At 44.3% G+C, this 21,930-nt stretch overlaps 1 protein-coding gene across 4 annotated transcripts in view; it reads left to right on the forward strand.

Annotated features, from left to right (window-relative positions):
* Positions 1–3,264: 3,264 nt before the first annotated feature.
* Positions 3,265–21,930, forward strand: part of LOC112259099 (Down syndrome cell adhesion molecule-like protein 1 homolog) — a 97,607-nt gene continuing 78,941 nt past the window's right edge. For all 4 annotated transcript variants that reach the window (XM_042326740.1, XM_042326741.1, XM_042326742.1 and 1 more), the window contains exons 1-2: positions 3,265–3,446; positions 20,485–20,805. In XM_042326740.1, coding sequence (XP_042182674.1) covers positions 3,404–3,446; positions 20,485–20,805 — 364 coding nt within the window. In that variant the 5' untranslated portion in view covers positions 3,265–3,403. The remainder of the gene's footprint in view (positions 3,447–20,484; positions 20,806–21,930) is intronic.

The following is a 21,930-nucleotide window of genomic DNA, read 5'->3' on the forward strand; positions in this document are numbered from 1 at the left end:
CGGACATATTCAATCTCTCCATATCCCAGTCTGTTGTCCCCACTTGCTTAAAGATGTCTACCATTGTTCCTGTGTCCCAGGAAAGTGAAGGTAACTGAACTAAATGACTATCGCTCCATAGTACTCACTTCTGTCATCATGAAGTGCTTTAAGCGGCTACTTACGGACCATATCACCTTCAACTTCTCCGACACCCTAGACCCTCTACAATTTGCATATCGACCCTAAAGATCCATGGACGATGCAATCACCATTGCACCTGGACAAGAGAAATACCTATGCAAGAATCCTGTTCATCAACTACAGCTAGGCCTTCAACACCATAGTGCCCTCCAAGCTCATCACTAAGCTCAGGGCCCTGGGTCTGAACCCTTCCCTGTGCAACTGGGTCCAGGACTTCCTGACAGTTCGACCCCAAGTGGTGAAGGTAGGCAACAACACCTCTGCCACGCTGATCCTCAACACGGGGGCCCCACAGGGTTTGCATGCTCAGCCCCCTCCTGTACTCCCTGTTCACCCATGAGGGCATGGTTACACACGTCTCCAGCTTAATCATCAAGTTTTCTGACAACACAACATTGGTACCAACAACGATGAGACAGCCTACAGGCAGTAAGTGAAAGTCATGGCGGAGTGGTGCCAGGAAAATAACATCTCCCTCAATGTCAACAAAACTAAGTAGCTTATCGTGGACTACAGGAGACAGCAGAGAGAGCACACCCTCATCCACATTGACAGGTCGCATTGGAGAGGATCAAAAGCTTCAAGATCGTCAAGGACCTCAGCCACCCGAGCCACGGCCTGTTTACGCCGCTACCATCTAGAATGCAGAGACAGTACAGGCGCATCAAAGCTGGGACCGAAAGACTGAGAAACAGCTTCTATCTTCAGACCATCAGACTGTCACCACTAGCCGGCCTCCGCCCAGTACCCTGCCCTTAACCTTAGTCACTGTTCTAGTCGTCTCAGCTCAAGTCTGGGCTCTGGCTGGGCCACTCAAGGATATTCAGAGACTTGTTCCCGAAGCCACTCCTCTGGGATGCTGCCTAGAAGGCCAGCATCCCGGAGTCGCCTCTTCACTGTTGACGTTGAGATTGGTGTTTTGCGAGTACTATTTAATGAAGCTGCCAGTTGAGGACTTGTGAGGTGTCTGTGTCTCAAACTAGGCACTCTAATGTACTTGTCCTCTTGCTCAGTTGTGCACCGGGGCCTCCCACTCGCCTTTCTATTCTGGTTAGAACTAGTTTGTGCTGTTCTGTGAAGGGGGTAGTACACAGCGTTGTACGAGATCTTCAGTTTCTTGGCAATTTCTCACATGGAATAGCCTTAATTTCTCAGAACAAGAATAGACCGACGAGCTTCAGAAGAAAGTTATTTGTTTCTGGCCATTTTGAGCCTGTAATCGAACCCACAAATGTTGATGCTACTGTTCAACCACTAGGCAGGGTAGTCTAGTGGTTAGAGCGTTGGACTAGTAACCGGAAGGTTGCAAGTTCAAGCTGACAAGGTACAAATCTGTCGTTCTGCCCCTGAACAGGCAGTTAACCCACTGTTCCAAGGCTGTCATTGAAAATAAGAATTTGTTCTTAACTGACTTGCCTAGTTAAATACATTTTTAAGAAGTTTAGAAATGTCCTTCTTTTTGAAAGAAAATCACATTTTTTGTCCATTAAAATAACATAATATTTTTTTTTTACCCCCCTTTTTCTCCCCAATTGGTAGTAGTTACTGTCTTCTGAATATGTATATACACTGAGTGTACAGGTCAGACTGACCAGGTAAATCCAGGTTAAAGCTATAATCCCTTATTGATGTCACCTGTTAAATATACTTTAATCAATGTAGATGAAGGGGAAGAGACAGGTAAAAAAAGATGTTTAAGCCTTTAGGCAATTGAGACATGGATTGTGTATGTGTGCCATTCAGAGGGTGAATGTGCAAGACAAAATATTTAGGTACCTTTGAATGTGGTTTGGTAGTAGGTGCAAGGCGCACCAGTTTGAGTATGTCAAGAACTCCAGCACTCCTGGGTTTTTCAGTCTCAACAGTTTCCTGTGTGTATCAAGAATGGTCCACCACCCAAACGACATCCAGCCAACTTGACACAACTGTGGGAAGCATTGGTGTCAACATAGGCCAGCATCCCTGTGGAACGGCTTCGACCCTTGTAGAGTCCATCCCCTGACTAATTGAGTCTGTTCTGAGGGCAAAGGGGTGTGGAACGCAATATTAGGAAGATGTTCCCAATATTTTGTTCACTCAGTGGATTATGTGTGTATTATTTTTTTAATCATGCTAGGCAGTACTGCACTGTTGGAGCTAGAAACACAAGCATTTCGCTGCACCTGTGATAACATTTGCAAATCTGTGTACACACCAATAAACTCTAGGCCATAGTGTACCGCTGAGCCTCTTTAGACTGGAATGTCCTTCGTTGGTCATCAGTCATATGAGCATATTGGTCCTATGATGGCAAGAGTGCAGTGTAATCAATCATTTGAATTTATGCAAGCAAGTCGATATCAGCACGTGTGGGGGTGGTGATATGGTGAAAGCCAAAAAAAACAAGGCTATTGGTCTGTATGTAAACGTTCAGTTGGCTCAACCAAACAGAGGGATCTCTCAAGTCTCTCCATCTCTCTCTCGCTATTTCTCTGTCTCTCGGTCTCTTCGTCTGTCTGTCTGTGTGTGTGTATTTGTTTGTTCGTGCGTGCATGCATGTGCGCGAGGGAGGGGGAGAGAGAGCTTTCAGTTGCATGAATTTGCGCGCGTGCTCCGTTGCCGGGGAGAGGAAAGATGAGAGAGACGTGCTTTCATTTTATTAAGTCACTATGCGATTCAGGAGTCCTATGTCCAACCGTCACTCAGTGACTGAGTGAATGCAGAAATAAACAGACAAGTAATATTGTTGATTATAGTGATTTGGTTTTAAAGTATCCAACGGTATCTGGAGTAGATCCATCCAAAGCGGAGAGAAAAGGCCAGTTCATTCCGTGTGTTGCACAGGTGGGCGCGCTCACCTGTGTCAGAGACAGTAGCCATCCACCTGTCCGCGTCAATCCGGAGCACACTCCCTCCGAAAAGTGACCGAATATCCACTCCTCAACTCAACTCGACCCTTAGTGGTTCCATTTGGCGTGTGACGTATATTTTGACCGTGTCTCATTAGACTACGAAGGGAGGCTTCGCTTGCATGTTCTGTAGTCACGTCGAAGGGAGGGGACGTGGGCGGGGCTCAGGAGCTTCTCATTTCCCTGCGATGGTTATCGGGGCAGCAGGGCTGGAGAGACCGCCAGGGAGCATAGTCGCCAGTCCAGCACCCAGACCCGCCTGGCCAAAGACTGCGCCGCACACTTGCCAGGATTGCCAAACATTCCTGAAAAATATACCTGCTATTTATGGCATGTGGCTTGTAACTTTACTCCTGCTGTACTCTCTCCGGGAAGGTAAGAAACACTGTTTTTATGTATAACCTTAATAAATTAAATCCAGTGAGTGTCTCACTTATTCTATCCTGATCAAAAGTACTGTAATAATTAACAATAATTGTAAAGAAACATGGAGATGTAGAAGGAGAACAACTGCATTGATGTAGCCATCATTGGAAGCCATGCAATTAGGAGAGATTGGATTTGAAAATGAAGTGTAAATTACTTTGTTTGTCTACCAAATGCATAGGCCTATTGTAAAGATGCATGTAGAGGTGTTTTAGGAGTGAAATATATATATTTTTTGTCGATGTGTGGCCGTGTGCACTGGTCGGTGATGCCGCAGATGGTGCTGATAGCACGGTTTGTTTTCGCATTATACCAACGAGAGTTATGAATATGTAAAATGGCTGGATAAGCAGAACGAGATGGGAGAGGGAGATAAAAACAGGTCTTGAAATGCCTGAATTGTTGACTTTTTTAGTGGTCAAAACTTGAATGGGCACATGTTGTGCAAAGTATTTATTGAAATCGATTCTTATCATTTTATTTCAGTGTTAGTAAATAATTTTGCTGTGGTTGTTTGGCCTATTGGTGTCGGTTTGTGGGTATGTCTGTGAATATGTTTTAAGCGCTTGGCTGTGGACACAGGCGCACTATTCTGGAGGTGTGCTGTGGTGATTTTTGGGAGGTGATCTTGAGGAGATTTTTGGCAAGAGTCTGTGTCTGTCAATGAGTAGTTGCCATGTTGAAAAATGAAGTAACAAACCAAAGGCTTCTTATTAGACAAATGATTACACCCAAATTAATTACCCCATAATGAAAATGCAATTACTCTTTTCAAAATTTCTTCGTTTATTTTGTGGACATTATGAGTTTAATTTTCGTTTAATGATTTATCTTTATAAAGTGCTTTCTGTTTTTGACGAGGAAAAAGCCTCACATTTCAAAGGCTGATTCAATATGGCTGCAAATCCCGAACGAATTACCAAACTGATCTCTCTTGCTATTACAGTGTATTATAATAATCCTGCAAATCTGCGTTGAAAATAACACAGAAACTCAACAGCATCTTAGTGTGTAGTCCTTTGTTTAGCCTGACTGTTTGGAGTTATGTATATGCATATTTATGAGTTATAATTTCATAAATGGCATGGGCCTGGAGGATGGGTAGATATGTTTTTGTTCTTCTTATGTCTTGATATATAGGCCTATCTGACATGTCTGTCAATACTGGAAGGGCAAACCCACGATACAAGCTCACATTGGCGCCTACTTTTATTTAGGCTGTTTTGTGTTAATAATTATTTAATTAGGTAATTGGGTGTAAGTACATGTGGACCATTCAAGCATTTGAATGTCTCTCTGAATGCATATCAATTAAAATAATATGAAAAGTCAAGTTAATAAGTAAAGGCACAATGTTCTCATACCAGCATCCAAATGTCTTTTTAAATCTATTTAATTCGATCTTAATTTATTTGACCAAAGAAGACCCCAGATGCGTGGGTGAATATGGACAAGCCCCGGCGTGTTTCCCTCTAATAGCCCACCTGAACCCTGGCTGCCCTCTGTCTCTGTCTCTGTCTCTGTCTCTGTCTCTGTCTGTCTGTGGGAAAGGGGACAGCCCTCCCTCTCTGCATTGCATTGGGACTGTTTGCTACAAAGTTTATGTGTATAATTGAACTGTGACCATTCATTTGAAGGCAATTGTTATTGTTAAATGGTTCATTTTAATATGTTGCATTTAAACATCTAATTTTTGTTTAATATTTTCCCGTACATACTTGGACCCATTTTACAACGCAAACACACCCAATTCAATGGGCTAGCGAATTACTTACAGCGAGACATGGGTTACATAATTGGTCAATTAGCCTACATAAATGAAAGAAACAAATCAAAGAGGCCTTATTTTAGTCCAAATGGCTGTGTAATAAATTAGTATTCATTTTCTATATCTTTAGGTGATGAACAGTCATTACATCTTTAGGCTTAAAACCAATGAAGCTAAATGAAATAGGATATTTTATGACTATTATAGCGCTATATTTCATTATTGAAGATGGGAAATAGACAATTTTGTCAATATGGAATTTATTTACCTGACCACCCGTTTGCTATTTTTGACCAAATACAAATTATGATAATCCAACACAGACACACACATTTCAATTATTTATTGCATAGAATGATTAACAATTAATTATGTATTGATTTCAGAAATGCTATAATTGTTTTAAAGCAGTTTGTATTTTCAGTGTAATTTCTAAGGATGTATTGGTCTATTGATTTTTTTTATAATTATGAAATTAAAATAAAATAAATATAATAAAATGGTCCCGTCAATGGCATTTCGAAATTGAGCTTAATTAATCCAAATATATGTGGTTATAAGGCATTCCCTCCCCTGTCATAAGCTCCTAGGCTACTGTCACCCTCTCCCCCTCCATACCCAACCCTCCCTCTCCTGTCCTCGCTCGTAGAAAATAGAAACATGCAAAATTGGTCTCTCTCAATTTTAGCCCAAATCCCCAGCTGCCTTCTCCCCTCAGCTGCGCAATTAGCGTTGCGATCTGCCGCATCACCCAATGACAGAGCAGCAAAGCGGGTAACAGGACAGAAGAGTGCCAATATATAATTGCATGGTTTTATTTTTCTAGTCAAATATGCTCATAAATCACTTTTTTAAATATTGAATAATGCTGAAAGAATAAATGCACTGCCTTTATTTGAAACTTCGCCTTGGCTTATGGCCCAGGCTGTAACATAGGCCTAGGCCTACTCACTTCATTTTCTTGTCAAATTGCATTCGTACATTTATAATCAATCACATTTTCGTTTCGGTTATCTGTTGTAAGCTATATACTAATTCTAACACGTTTATTTGGCTCCTTGAATAGCCTAAGCCTGTGCTGTGTGTGTCCTGGGTTCATTAATGAGTCAATATGATTAACCTATTCATAATATGGTGTATATAGTTTGCACTATTGCTTTTGTTATTGTTTTCATTTGAGGCCAAAGAATCCTTCAAACTTTAACCCTTTAAAATCATCCCGCAAACTTTTTCAATGGAGTGCATGGAAAAAAATCGATTTCTATGGCATTGGCCGGGGTTGCCCTTGCCTCTAATGAGGAACTCAGAAATGTACGTTTTACCGCCGTGTAATGGTGATTAAGCCTTCCTAACTTTGTAATAGTATTGTGAGATGTGAACGTTACTGCAGCTGGTGTAAGTGGCGCGTTTCAGTGGTGAGGTTGGCAGAGCGAGCGCAGCGGATCTCAGAGCGCGCGGAGCGGAGCCATAGAGCGTTCAGCGATAGGATCTTACACGTCTATCATGGCACATATGCTTTCCTATTCGTCTCAGTCCCCTTGCATCCTCCCGCTCCTCTCTCAACCCGTCGTCACAATGTAGCCTACCCGAATGGGATAAGTTATGTCGAATAAAAATGCATTAGATGATTAGAATGGATAAGGAATGGATAGGCTATGTTTGAAAAAAAGGGACATGAAATATGTCAATTACATGCGTCCTGATGTATGACAGGTGAGGTGTCCAAGCCTTTTAACACCTCGGGTCTTACTGTATTTGGGGAAATGTTTATGTTCTGGCAGGTGGTTGTCGAAGGTATGCTCTCTCTCTCTCTCTCTCTCTCTCTCTCTCTCTCTCTCTCTCTCTCTCTCTCTCTCTCTCTCTCTCTCTCTCTCTCTCTCTCTCTCTCTCTCTCACACTCCTCCTTCTACCCCTCATCACTAGGCAGAATTAAAGGCTGGGGGAGGGGTAGTTTTATGCAGACTGCTGGGACTTGTGATCTACAGATTTGATATTCACATTAAGAGAGAAACTGGCTGCTTTGATGTAAGGGGGAGCTGGTCCCAGGGGACTGCTGAAGTAGCACACTTTTTCACTGACGCAGCACGGGCCTGGGGGGTGATGGGGTATATGGTGTACAGAAAGCAGGGGGGCAAAACCCCTGCCTTGATTAGATATAACCCCCAACAACCCACCAGCCCAGCCCTCACATCTTCCCACCCCACACCAACCACCTACTTATGCCAGACCCCTAAGGATTATTCATAAGCTTACACCTACCTCCATCTCTCTGTCTCTTCTTTTAATTTGTATGTGTTTCCCCTCCTACTTGCTCTTATAACACACACACACACACACACACACACACACACACACACACACACACACACACACACACACACACACACACACACACACACACACACACACACACACACACACACACACACACACACACACACACACACACACACACAGAGAGAGAGCGGAGTATTCTAATCGCTAGGTTCTAAATGCATACATGTTGGCATACAACATCAAAAGTCTTCCTGTAAGACGCAACAAGATGTGAGCTAGCTAAATAGAGATAGAGATAGATAGAGAGATAGATAGAGGGAATAGAGGAGAAGGAGAAGAGCACAGGGAGATGGAGGGAAGGAGAGGAGGAAGTGGAGTTCCAGGCAGTCTGAAAATGATCCTACATCTGTCTCCATGGGAAGAGGTGCTCCATGATGTGTGACAGAGAGCGAAAAGAGGATGGGGGTTGAGACAGAGGGAGCACTGATGTGTATGCACATGAGCAGAGGGTTAAAGAGAGAACGAGGGAGAGAGAGAAAAAGGGGGAAGATGGAGAAGAGGAGAAAGCATTATGCATTTCGTTTGGTTCAGGGACTGCGGGTTTGATGGTGTGTATATGAAAGGGAATGTGGGGGTGTGGGCATTTATTTACCAGCTCATCAGTGTGTGGATTGTGTTTAACACATGATACGATTGTGTGCGTGTGTGTGTGTGGAGTGAGTGTGTGTGTGTATGTTTGTGCATGCGCATGCGCACACACACCGGAGAGGCGTAGACCAGCTGTATTATGCATAATGAAGTCTTGCATAGGCAATGGCTTCTGCCTCTCCGACATACATATTCATGGCTCGTTCTCAAGCAGGCTGCATAAAATAGTGGCTCAGTGTGTTCTGCGCACACTCACTCCTGCAGCCAGCAAGCCAGGGCTCAGTTCTACCAACACCATTAACAGGCTCCAATGCACTGCAATGAAAACACCTCACAATGAATGAGGGGACATGGATGCGTTTCATTCTACATATTTTCTATTGTTTTTCCTCATTGTGTTTAATTAGGACTGAACTCCCAGTTCTACTGGTGTCCCCAGATATCAGGTCAACACTGAACTCAGATGCTTTGGACTGAATTTGATTGAAAGGGGGTTTGTTGATGTGTTAACATGACATAGTACATTAATGGCTGGCAGTCAATGCACAGTCAAATGGGATGCTAGAATGTTTTGGCTGAATGATTTGATCCATTCAGACTGACTGTTTTTCTGAGAAGCAGCTCATAATTCCACAAAATGGAGATGGGAAGGCCATTTGAGCCATTAATTAACAACCAGCTCTCACAGTCTCACGTCAGAATTAGACATTCATCCATGGTTATCTAATATCAAATTTCGAAGTTGTTACAAAGGTCAAATTTCAAAGTCTTTAAGGTTAAGTTTAGGCATTAACTCAGGTTAGGTTTAGGTATTAATAGGCCTCCCGAGTGGCACAGCGGTCTAAGGCACTGCATCGCAGTGCTTGAGACGTCACTACAGAACCGGGTTTGATCCCACGCTGTGACCGGGTGTCTCATAGGGAGGCACACAATTGTCCCAGCGTCGTCTGGGTTAGGGGAGGGTTTGGCAGGGGAGGCTTTACTTGGTTCATCGCGGTCTAGCGACTCCTTGTGGAGAGCCAGGTGCCTGCAGGCTGACTTCGGTTGTCAGTTGAACAGTGTTTTCTCCGACACAATGGTGCAGCTGGCTTCCGGGTTAAGAGGGTGGGTGTTAAGAAGCACGGTTTGGCAGGTCATGTTTTGGAGGACGCATGACTTGACCTTCGCCTCTCCCGAGCCCGTTGGCAGTTGCAGCGATGAGATCCTAAATGAAAAAAGGGAGTAAAATACAACTACAACAAAAAATACTTAAAAATGAAAAGTTTAGGCAATAACTCTGAAATCTTAAGGTTAGGCATTAACTCTGAAAGGTTAAGGTTTGGGATAGGCTTAAAAACAAAAATCTCAAAAACTGCCTTGCAACCTTTGGAATCAGTCAGATAATTACGCCCATTTGCCATCCCCGCCCACAACACTCTAGCAAAATCTAAACCTACTTGAAGGTAATAGCGCTAACTGTTGACCCCAGTGGCCGGTGTCCACATTATCTCCTGGCGTCCTCAGACATGGATGGACGTCGAATAATGAATTGTATCACAGGTGACCTGGCTGTTAATTAATAGTCCGGATGGTTTCTCCTTCCATTGACTTGGATGGAAGTCACTTGCCCCCAGTTCACCCCCTCAAAATACAACCAACACACTGTATTCACACATAGTATGTTGTGTATATATTTTTTTGTCACATGCCAGTGCCACCATGGCAACCCCTCTGTCTCCACCCAGTGTGAGCGTTCCCTAAATTCCGCTTGTGGCATGTTTATGTGGTGTGTGTCTGTTTGTGACAGTCTTTGAGTGGGCTGGTTGACCCCCCTCTCTCACCCACTCCCCACTCGATCCTGCCCAGTACCCCTCTTTTAACCACCCTCACCCCTCCAGCCCCCAGGCCCCTAATCTAAAGAGGGGTGGTCCTACTGCCCAGCCCCCCCCAACCTCTCAGCCTGCCTTTCCCCCCTCCACCACTCCACCCCTCCACTTTAGTCCTCTCCCCATTGGGAGATTATAGATATTGTCATCTTTAATATGGGCTTTATGCTCGGGGGCCATTATCAGTAATCTGCAGAGGGGAGGGAGAGGATGGGGGCATGGCTCGTGCATTGGGGTGGGGGAGCATGTCTGACCTGGATTCTGCAGTCCACCATCAGATGGACGGCTAGAGTTCATATTTACCATCTGTAGCATGCTGCCCTCACTTCACATCTAACATCAATGTTATGTTGAGCCCAGACCATAGAGCCAGGAGTGAGTGCTACTATTCTTTCAAGGGGACATGACTCGTGGCATTATGAACTAGCCCTTAGGTGGGATTATATAGCCTATGGAAGCATCACTATCCATAGGAGGAGATCTTACTCCAGGGTTAATCTCTAGACTCTGTCTGTGGATCTGATCTTACTCGTGGGTAAATGTATAGAATCTGTCCATAGTGCTGATCCTGTGAGAAAAAGCTTCATAGTTTAATGTGTTGCTATCACCACCATCTGAAATCTTAACCTACAAATGTAACCAACCTGTCTGTCAACAGCACAACGTACACACTAGCATACACAAATTTACATTAAATTAGCCTAAGTGTTTACTCTAGGGGTACTAGAGAGCCTGGTGCAGATGGTTTGGACAGTAGTGTTGGAGGGGCTGGACAATAGAGAGAGAGTCTAGAGGTAGAGGTGAATGAACCCTCGCAAGGCTGCCGGCCCAGACGGCATCCCCAGCCGCTTCCTGAGAGCATGGGCAGACCAACTGGCTGGAGTGTTTACGGACATATTCAATCTCTCCATCTGCCAGTCTGTTGTCCCTACTTGCTTCAAGATGTCCCCCATTCTTCCTGTACCCAAGAAAGCAAAGGTAACTGAACTAAATGCCTATCACGCCGTAGCACTCACTTTTGCCATCATGAAGTACTTTGAGAGGCTAGTTAAGGATCATATGACCTCCACCTTACCTGGCACCCTAGACCCACTACAATTTGCATACTGCCCCAACAGATCCACAGATCACTCAATCACCAATGCACTGCATACTGCATACCTATCCCATCTGGACAACAGGAATACCTATGTAAGAATGCTGTTCATCAACTACTGTATATCTCAGCCTTCAAAACCATATTGCCCTCCAAGCTCATCACTAAGCTCAAGGCCCTGGGTCTGAACCCCGTCCCTGCACAACTGGATCCTGGACTTCCGAACGGGTCGACCCCAGGTGATGAAGGTAGGCAACAACACCTCCGCTATGCTGATCCTCAACATGGGCGCGTGCTCAGCCCCCTCCTGTGCTCCCTGTTCACCCATGACTTCGGGGCCACGCACATCTCCAACTCAATGATCAAGTTTGCAGACGACACAGCAGTGTTAGGCCTGATTAGCAACAATGACGAGACAGCCTACAGGGAGGAGTTGAGGGCCCTGGCAGAGTGGTACCAGGATAATAACCTGTCCCTCAACGTCAACAAATCGAAAGAGCTTGATTGTGAACTTCAGGAGACATCAGAGAGAGCATGCCCCCATCCACATTGTCGGGACTCAGTGGAGAGGGTGAAAAGCTTTAAGGTCCTCGGTGTGCACATCACTGACAACCTGAAATGGTCCATCCACAACCTCAGGAGGCTGAATACATTTGTCCTGGCCCCTAAGACCCTCACAAACTTCTACAGATGAACCATTGAGAGGATCTTGTCTGTATCACCACCTGGTACGGCAATTGCACCTCCCGCAACTGCATGGCTCTTCAGAGGGTGGTGTGGTCAGCCCCATGCATTACCGGGGACACATTGCCATCCCTTCAGGACATCTACAGCACCCGGTGTCACAGGAAAGCCAAGAAGATCATCAAGGACCTCAGCCACCCGAGCCACGGGCCTGTTCACCCTGCCACCATCTGGAAGGCGGAGACAGTACAGGTGCATCAAGGCTGAGATCGAGAGACTGAAAAACAGCCATCAGACTGTTAAACAGTCACTACTAGCCAACCTCCACCCAGTACCCTGGCCTGAACTTAGTCACTGTTACTAGCCAGCTACCACCCGGTACTCTACCCTGCATCTTAGAGACTGCTGCCCTATGTACAGTGCCTTCAGAAAGTGTTCACACCCCTTGACTTATTCCACATTTTGTTGTGTTACACCCTGAATTCAAAATTGATTAAATCAACAAAAAAAATCTCACACAACTACACATATTACTCCATAATGACAAAAAATGTTAGCAAATGTATTCAAAATGAAATACAGAAATATCTAATTGACATAAGTATTTGCACCCCTGAGTCAATACAGTGATTACAGTTGTTCTTTCTGGGTAAGTCTTTACGAGCTTTGCACACCTGTATTGTACAATATTTGCACATTATTCTTTAAAATATTCTTCAAGCTCTGTTAAGTTGGTTGTTGATCATTGCTAGACAGCCATTTTCAAGTCTTGCCATAGATTTTCAAGCCGATTTAAGTCAAAACTGTAACTAGGCCACTCAGGAATGTTCAATGTTGTCTTGGTAAGCAACTCCAGTGTATATTTATCCTTGTTTTAGGTTATTGTCCTGCTGAAAGGTGCATTTGTCTCCCAGTGTCAGACTGAACCAGGTTTTCCTCTAGGATTTTGCCTGTGCTTAGCTCTATTCTGTTTATTTTTATCCTAAAAAACTCCTAGTCTTTGCTGATGACAAGCATACCCATAACATGAGGCAGCCACTGCCATGATTGAAAATATGGAGAGTGGTACTCCGTGACGTGTTGTGCTGAAATAGCCCCCAACGTAATAATTTGTATTCAGGACACTTTTTGCTGTTTTACTTTAATGCCTTTTTGCAAATAGGATGCACACTTTAGAATAGCATGCATCCATTATTCTTTCCTTTAACTCTGCCATTTAGGTTAGTATTGTGTAACTACACAAGCCATTAAACTCTGTAACTTATGGTGAAATCCCTGAGTGGTTTCCATCCTCTCCGGCATCTGAGTTAGTAAGGATGCTTGTATCTTTGTAGTGACTGGGTGTATTGATACACCATCCGAAGTATAATTAATTCACTTCACCATGCTCAAAGGGATATTCAATGTCTGCTTAAATGTTTTTATTTTTACCCATCTACCAATAGGTTCCCTTCTTTGCTAGCCATTGGAAAATCTTCTTGGTCTTTGTGGTTGAATCTGTGTTTAAAATTCACTGCTTGACTGAGGGACCTTACAGATAATTGTATGTGTGGGGTACAGAGATAATGTAGTAACAGATTGAGTCCATGCAACTTATTATGTGACTTGGTAAGCACATTTTATATACTGTATTCTAGTCAATGCTCATCCTATATAACTACGGCTGTACACACCTTTTCTATTCATATACTGTCCATACTGTCTATACACACCATCCTCTTTAAAAAAATATATCTCACCTTTATTTAAACAAGGTAGGCTAGTTGAGAACAAGTTCTCATTTACAACTGCGACCTGGCCAAGATAAAGCAAAGCAGTATGACAAAAACAACAACACAGAGTTACACATGGGATAAACAAACATATAGTCAATAACACAATAGACAAATCTATGTACAGTGTGTGCAAATGTAGTAAGATTAGGGAGGTAAGGCAATAAATAGGCCATAGTGGTGAAATAATTTAGCATTATCACTGGAGTGATAGATGTACGGATGATGATGTGCAAGTAGAAATACTAGGGTGCAAAAGAGCAAAAAAAGAAATAACAATATGGGGCTGAGGTAGTTGGGTGTGCTATTTACTGATAGGCTGTGTACAGGTACAGTGATTGTTAAGCTGCTCTGACAGCTGATGCTTAAAGTTAGTGAGGGAGATATGTCTCCAGCTTCAGAGATTTTTGCAATTCGTTCCAGTCATTGGCAGCAGAGAACTGGAAGGAAAGGCGGTCAAAAGAGGTGTTGGCTTTGGGGATGACCAGTGAAATATACCTGCTGGAGTGCGTGCTACGGGTGGGTGTTGCTATGGTGACCAGTGAGCTGAGATAAGGTGGGGCTTTACCTAGCAAAGACTTGTAGATGACCTGGAGCCAGTGGGTTTGGCGACGAATATGTAACGAGGGCCATCCAACGAGAGCATACAGGTTGCAGTGGTGGGTAGTATATGGGGCTTTGGTGACATAACGGATGGCACTGTGATAGACTACATCCAATTTGCTGATTAGAGTGTTGGAGGCTATTTTGTAAATGACATCGCCGAAGTCGAGGATCGGCAGGAGAGTCAGTTTTACGAGGGTATGTTTGGCAGCAAGGGTATGTTTGGCAGCATGAGTGAAGGAGGCTTTGTTGCGAAATAGGAAGCCGATTCTAGATTTCATTTGTATTGGAGATGCTTAATGTGAGTCTGGAAGGAGAGTTTACAGTCTAACCAGACACCTAGGTATTTGTAATTGTCCAAATATTCTAAGTCAGAACCGTCCAGACTAGTGATGATAGACGGGCAGCAATCGGTTGAAGAGCATTCATTTAGTTTTGCTTGCATTTAAGAGCAGTTGGAGGCCATGGAAGGAGTGTTGTATGGCATTGAAGCTCGTTTGGAGGTTTGGTAACACAGTTTTCAAGGAAGGGTCAGATGTATACAGAATGCGTAGGTGGATCAGAGAATAACCAGCAGCAAGAGCGACATCATTGATAAATACTGAGAAAGAGTCAGCCCGAGAATTGAACCCTATCCTATGGCACCCCCATAGAGACTGCCAGAGGTCCGGACAACAGGTCCTCCGATTTGAAACACAGAACTCTATCTGAGAAGTAGTTGGTGAACCGGGTGAGGCAGTCATTTGAGAAACCAAGGCTATTGATTGACAGAGTCGAAGCCTTGGCCAGGTCGATGAAAATGGCTGCACAGTACTGTGTTTTATCTATGGCGGTTATGATATCATTTAGGACCTTGAGCGTGGCTGAGGTGCACCCATGACCAGCTCAGAAACCAGATTTCATAGTGGAGAAGGTATGGTGGGATTCGAAATGGTCGGGGATCTGTTTGTTAACTTGGCTTTAGAAAACTTTAAAAGGCAGGGCAGGATGGATATAGGTCTATAACAGTTTGGGTCTCGAGTGTCTCCCCCTTTGAAGAGGGGGATGACCGTGGCAGTTTTCCAATCTTTAGGGATCTCAGACGATACGAAAGAGAGGATGAACAGGCTAGTAAATAGGGGTTGCAACAATTTCGGCAGATCATTTTAGAAAGAGAGGGTCCAGATTGTCTAGCCCAGCTGATTTGTAGGGATCCAGATTTTGCAGCTCTTTCAGAACATCAGCTATCTGGATTTGGGTGAAGGAGAAGCGGGGAGGGCTTTGGCAAAATGCTGCGGGGGATGCAGAGCTGTTGGCCAGGGTAGGGGTAGCCAGGTGGAAAGCATGGCCATCCGTATAAAAATGCTTATTGAAATTCTCCATTATCGTAGATTTATCGTTGGTGACAGTGTTTCCTATCCTCAGTGCAGTGGGCAACTGGGAGGAGGTGTTCTTATTCTCCATGGACATTAGTGGCACAAAACTTTTTGGGATTAGTGCTACAGGATGCAAATTTCTGTTTGAAAAAGCTAGCCTTAGCTTTCCTAACTGACTGTTTATATTGGTTCCTGAATTCCCTGAAAAGTTGCATATCGCTGGGGCTATTCGATGCTAATGCAGTACGCCACAAGATGTTTTTGTGCTGGTCAAGGGCAGTCACGTCTGAAGTGAACCAAGGGCTTTATCTGTTCTTAGTGCCACATTTTTTGAATGGGGCATGCTTATATAGATGGTGATGAAAGCACTTTTAAAGAACAACCAGGCATCCTCTACTGACGGGATGAGGTCAATATCCTTCCAGGATACCCGGTCCAGGTTGATTAGAAAGGCCTGCTCGCTGAAGTGTTTTAGGGAGCGTTTGACAGTGATGAGGGGTGGTCAAACCACGGGCCCTTTACGGACGCAGGCAATGAGGCAGTGATCGCTGAGATCCTGGTTGAAGACAGCAGAGGTGTATTTAGAGGGAAAGTTGGTCAGGATGATATCTATGAGGGTGCCCATGTTTACAGATTGTAGAACAGCCAGGGTGCTAAACAAATCCCAGTTTAGGTCACCTAACAGTACGAACTCTGAAGATAGATGGGGGGAAATCAATTCACATATGGTGTCCAGGGCACAGCTGGGGGCTGAGGGGGTCTATACCAAGCAGCAACAGTGAGAGGCTTATTTCTGGAAAGGTAGATTTTTAAAAGTAGAAGCTCTTATTGTTTGGGCACAGACCTGGATAGTATGACAGAACTCTGCAGGCTATCTCTGCAGTAGATTGCAACTTCGCCCCTTTTGGCAGTTCTATCTTGATGGAAAATGTTGTAGTTGGGGATGGAAATTTCAGAATTTTTGGTGGCCTTCCTAAGCCAGGATTCAGACACGGCTAGGACATCAGGGTTGGCGGAATATGCTAAAGCAGTGAATAAAACACATTTAGGGATGAGGCTTCTGATGTTAACATGCATGGGTTTTATGTTTACAGAAGTCAACAAATGAGAGCGCCTGGGGAATAGGTGTAATGCTGGGGGCTGCAGGGCCTGGGTTAACCTCTACATCAACAGAGGAACAGAGGAGGAGTAGGATAAGGGTACAGCTAAAGGCTATAAGAACTGGTCGTCTAGTGCTTTGGGAACAGAGAATAAAAGGGTCAGATTCCTGGGCATGGTAGAATAGATTCAGGGTATGGTAGGATGTGAGCACAGTGGGGGTAAACCTAGGCATTGAGTGATGATGAGAGAGCTTGCAACTCTGGAGACACCAGTTAAGCCAGGTGAGGTCTCCCCATGTGTGGGATGTGTGACAAAAGAGCTATCTAAGCCATGTTGGGCTGGACTAGGGACTCTACAGTGAAATAAAACAATAATAACTAACCGAAACAGCAGAAGACAAGACCTTAGAGAGAGGCATGTGTAGCTGAGTGATCATTAGGGTCCAATGAGCAATAGTAGGTGAGTCAGGGAGCTGTTCGGTAGTCGCTACTATGCTAAGCGAGCGGGAGGCACGAAGTTCAGAATGCTAGCGGGCCGGGGCTAGCATCTGTGTCTTCGGCGACATCGCAACGAAAAGGCCTGTTGAAACCACTTCGGACGATTACATCGGAAGACCAGTCGTGATGGATCGGCGGGGCTCTGTGTCGGCAATAAAGGGTCCAGGCCAATTGGCAAAAGAGGTATTGTAGTCCATAAATTAGCGGGTATACCTCTTCGGCTAGCCAGGAGATGGGCCTAGCTCGAGGCTAGCTCAAGGCTAACTGGTGCTTGCTTTGGGACAGAGGCGTTAGACAGCAGTAGCCACTCAGTTACAGCTAGCTAGCGGCCATGATCTGGTGCAATGGCCTAGAGCTTGCGGCAGGAATCCGGTGATGTGGTGGAGAAAAGCAGTCTGATATGCTCTGGGTTGATATCGCGCTGTGCAGACTGGCAGGTATTGACCGAGCTAAAGCTGGCTGGTGTCCGAGCTAAAGGTGAAGACCGCTAGCTGTGGCTAACAGTGACTACTAGCTAGTAGCTAGTTATCTGGCTAGCTTCTGATGGAGGTTCCAGTTATAACATATACCAATAGCAGATCCGTACCACATTGGGTGAGGCGGATTGCAGGAAAGTGTATTTAGATCATAGTGAGATTGAAATATATAGAGTTGAAGTCGGAACTTTACATAGACCTTAGCCAACTCCATTTAAACTCAGTTTTTCACAATTCTTGACATTTAATCCTAGTAAAAATTCACTGTCTTCGGTCAGGTAGGATCACCACTTAATTTTAAGAATGTGAAATGTCTGAATAATAGTAGAGAGAATTATTTATTTCAGTTTTTATTTCTTTCATCACATTCCCAGTGGGACAGAAGTATACATACACTCAATTAGTATTTGGTAGCATTGCCTTTAAATTGTTTAACTTGGGTCAAACATTTCGGGTAGCCTTCCACAAGCTTCCCACAATAAATTGAGTGAATTTTGGCCAGGTTTGTAGGCCTCCTTGCTTGCACACGCTTTTTTAGTTCTGCCCAGAAAAGTTCTATGGGGCTTTGTGATGGCCACTCCAATACCTTGACTTTGTTGTCCTTAAGCCATTTTGCCACAACTTTGGAAGAATATGGTTGGGATCATTGTCCATTTGGAAGACCCATTTGCGACCAAGCTTTAACTTCCTGACTGATGTCTTGAGATGTTGCTTCAATATATCCACATAATTATCCTGCCTCATGATGCCATCTATTTTGTGAAGTGCACCAGTCCCTCCTGCAGCAAATCACCCCCACAACATGATGCTGCCACCTCCGTGCTTCACGGTTGGGATGGTGTTCTTCGGCTTACAAGCCTCCCTCTTTTTCCCCCAAAGATAATGATGGTCATTATGGACAAACAGTTCTATTTTTGTTTCATCAGACCAAAGGACAGTTCTCCAAAAAGTACGATCTTTGTCCCCATGTGCAGTTTCAAACCGTTGTCTGGCTTTTTTATGGCGGTTTTGGAGCAGTTGCTTCTTCCTCGGTGAGCGACCTTTCAGGTTATGCAGATATAGGACTCATTTTACTGTGGATATACATACTTTTGTGCCAGCTTCCTCCAGCATCTTCACAAGGTCCTTTGCTGTTGTTCTGGGATTGATTTGTACTTTTCGCAACTAACATACATTAATCTCTAGGAGACAGAACGTGTCTCCTTCCTGAGAGGTATGACGACTGCATACTCCCATGGTGTTTATCCTTGCGTACTATTGTTTGTACAGATGAACGTGATAACTTCAGGCATTTGGAAATTGCTCCCAAGGATGATCCAGACTTGTGGAGGTCTACAATTTTTTGGCTGATTTCTTTTCATTTTCCCATGATGTCAAGCAAAGAGGCAATGAGTTTGAAGGTAGGCCTTGAAATACATCTACAGGTACACCTCCAATTGACTCAAATGATGTTAATTAGCCTATCAGAAGCTTCTAAAGCCATGACATAATTTTCTGGAATTTTCCAAGCTGTTTAAAGGCACAGTCAACTTAGTGTATGTAAACTTCTGACCCACCGGAATTGTGATAGAATGAATTATAAGTGAAATAATGTCTGTAAACAATTGTTGAAAAAATGTGTCTTGCACAACGTAGACTTGCCAAAACTATAGTTTGTTTAACAAGACATTTGTGGAGTGTTTGAAAAACGAGTTTTAATGACTCCAACCTAAGTGTATGTAAACTTCCGATTTCAACTGTTTGAAAAAAAATGACGAAACCGACTGTTTACATGGGACAAGACAAACACACGTCCGACTGCTACGCCATCTTGGATTGGGTGTATATTTATATATATATTTATATTCCGGACTCTGACATCGCTCGTTCTATTATTTCTCAATTCCTTGCTTTACATTTTTAGGATTTGCGGGTTTTGTTTTGTGTTGTTAAGTATTACTGCACTGTGGGATAAAGGATCTATGCGTTACATATTTTGGGGAATGGTGAGATGGATTTGTGCATCCACATATGTCCATCTAGCATATAGTCCTTTCTCTTCTAATCGTCCCCTCCTTGATTCTGAATTGTGGGTACTCTCCCTTTATCTCTCTGACGGGGTTGTGTACCCCTAATCTGAGCACCCAGTAGGAACACTCCTGGTGTGTGTGTGTGTGTGTGTGAGTGTGTGTGTGTGTCTGTGTGATAAATATGAAAGAAGATTAAACAGACTTAACTCTGTGTCTGGCATACAAATTCCAATCACATAACTGTGTTTTTTCTCTTGGTGTGTGTCTGTGTGTCTGTGTGTGTGTGTGTCTGTGTGTCTGTGTGTGTGTGTGTCTGTGTGTGTGTGTGTGTGTGTGTGTCTGTGTATGTGTGTGTGTGTGTGTGTGTGTCTGTGTGTCTGTGTGTGTGTGTGTGTGTGTGTGTGTGTGTGTGTGTGTGTGTGTAGAGGTAGAGGCCTCCTCCCCCATCCACGTAACCCACCAGAGGCTTTAGCTCAAATCCCTGGCTTTCTGCATCACATGACTGATGTTTGCAGCTGGGCATTTGACATACATTTGTTCTGATTATTTTGCTACACTTTTGAAGGGCATTCATGTTCCTCCCCTTTTGTTTTATTACATCTGATTATGTGTCATTACTTTTCAATCTCCCTTTTACTCTTATCGTAATTTTTTATTGAATAACACGCGGGTAGAGTTCCAAATATGTATTTTGAATATGGAGCTCAACAGTGTTTTTCATGCAAGTCGTTATCTGTTGTTTTGCAACAGTGACATTTAGCTTATATAGTTCTACATGTCACTGACTTTTCTCTAACCTACCTATTACTAACTATCCTATCTCTCTCCCCATGCAGTACACAGTGAGGATGTGGGCTCTACCAGGCTGTACTTTGTGAACGCATCCCTCCAGAGGCTGACCTACTCCAGCTCGGTGGGGGTGTCTCTGCCCTGCCCGGCGGGCGGCACCCCCACCGCCATCCTGCGCTGGTACCTGGCCACCGGCGATGACATCTACGACGTGCCCCACATCCGCCACGTCCATGCCAACGGCACCCTCCAACTCTACCCCTTCTCACCCTCCGCCTTCAACTCCTACATCCACGACAACGACTACTTCTGCACCGCAGAAAACCAGGCTGGCAAGATCCGAAGCCCCAATATCAGAGTCAAAGCTGGTGAGGAGAGGGGAGAAGGGGGCGGGGGGAGAACATAAAAAGCAGAGGGGAAAAGAGTGAATAGGAGAAGAGAGGACAGAATGATGGGACAAGTGAAGAAGGGAGGGGGAGAGGAAGTAGAAAGGTGAGATAATAGAGGGTGTTGATGCAGAGTGACAGAAGTAACTAAGAGGGCAGCGATAGAGGTTCGATGGCAGAAGGGAGGGGTATGATGGAGAGAGAAAATGTAAACAAGCAAAAGGCAGGGAGTGATTGACAGCTGCCAAAAGCATGCTGGCCACAGCACAAGCCACTCAGAGGCACCTGTACAAACCCTGGTCCCAAATCCAGACCGACCTAGAACACAGTCTACTCTGCTGGGACAACAACTGTAACACAACAACTGTAACAACTGTAACACTGAACTTTGTTACACACGACACAACCATTTAACTCCATCACCATGGTGAATTGGGGCCACCAACCTGTACCCCTAGTTATACTCCACAACCTTCATCTAATCCCTTATGCTTCAACTGGTTTGAACTGTCTGGCCCACACACATAGGTATGTACATGTGCAGTATGAGTCATATAAGCACCAAAAAACAAATCACTAATGACAGTATCTATGCAGATGTTGCTGATACTGCTGCTGGTTGCTATGCTATTCCTAAAGCATCAGCTGACTTGCGTGATGTTCTCCCTCCATCTTTGTATCTCTATTTCCATCCGTGTTATTCCTTCTCCTCCTCCTCCTCTCTCCTTCCTCCTCTCACATTGTCCTCTGGTACCATGCTAAATATAACCGCAGCAGAACACTTCATTCATTATCTCTCATTATGAAACATAATTGGTGCACTCCATTGATTAGACTTCATGCCAGTGCTATTTAACAAGGTGGACCTCTTATAAAACAACACAGGTTATTGCTGATGTGGGATATATTATAGATAGCTCTGTGCCTGTTCATCCATTTGATCTATTTCATACAGTATCATATACTGGACAAACTAAGTGGAGGTGAGATGGTCAGTTGAATCAGTTTGTCAAGTGGTCACCTTTACAGTTCTCCTGGACTGTATGTTCTCCACAACCTCTTTTGTTCCACCTTCCTTCCTACCTCTCCCACTCTCTCTCTCCCTCC

The sequence above is a fragment of the Oncorhynchus tshawytscha genome, linkage group LG09 (genome assembly GCF_018296145.1).
Source record: "Oncorhynchus tshawytscha isolate Ot180627B linkage group LG09, Otsh_v2.0, whole genome shotgun sequence".
NCBI lineage: Eukaryota > Metazoa > Chordata > Actinopteri > Salmoniformes > Salmonidae > Oncorhynchus > Oncorhynchus tshawytscha.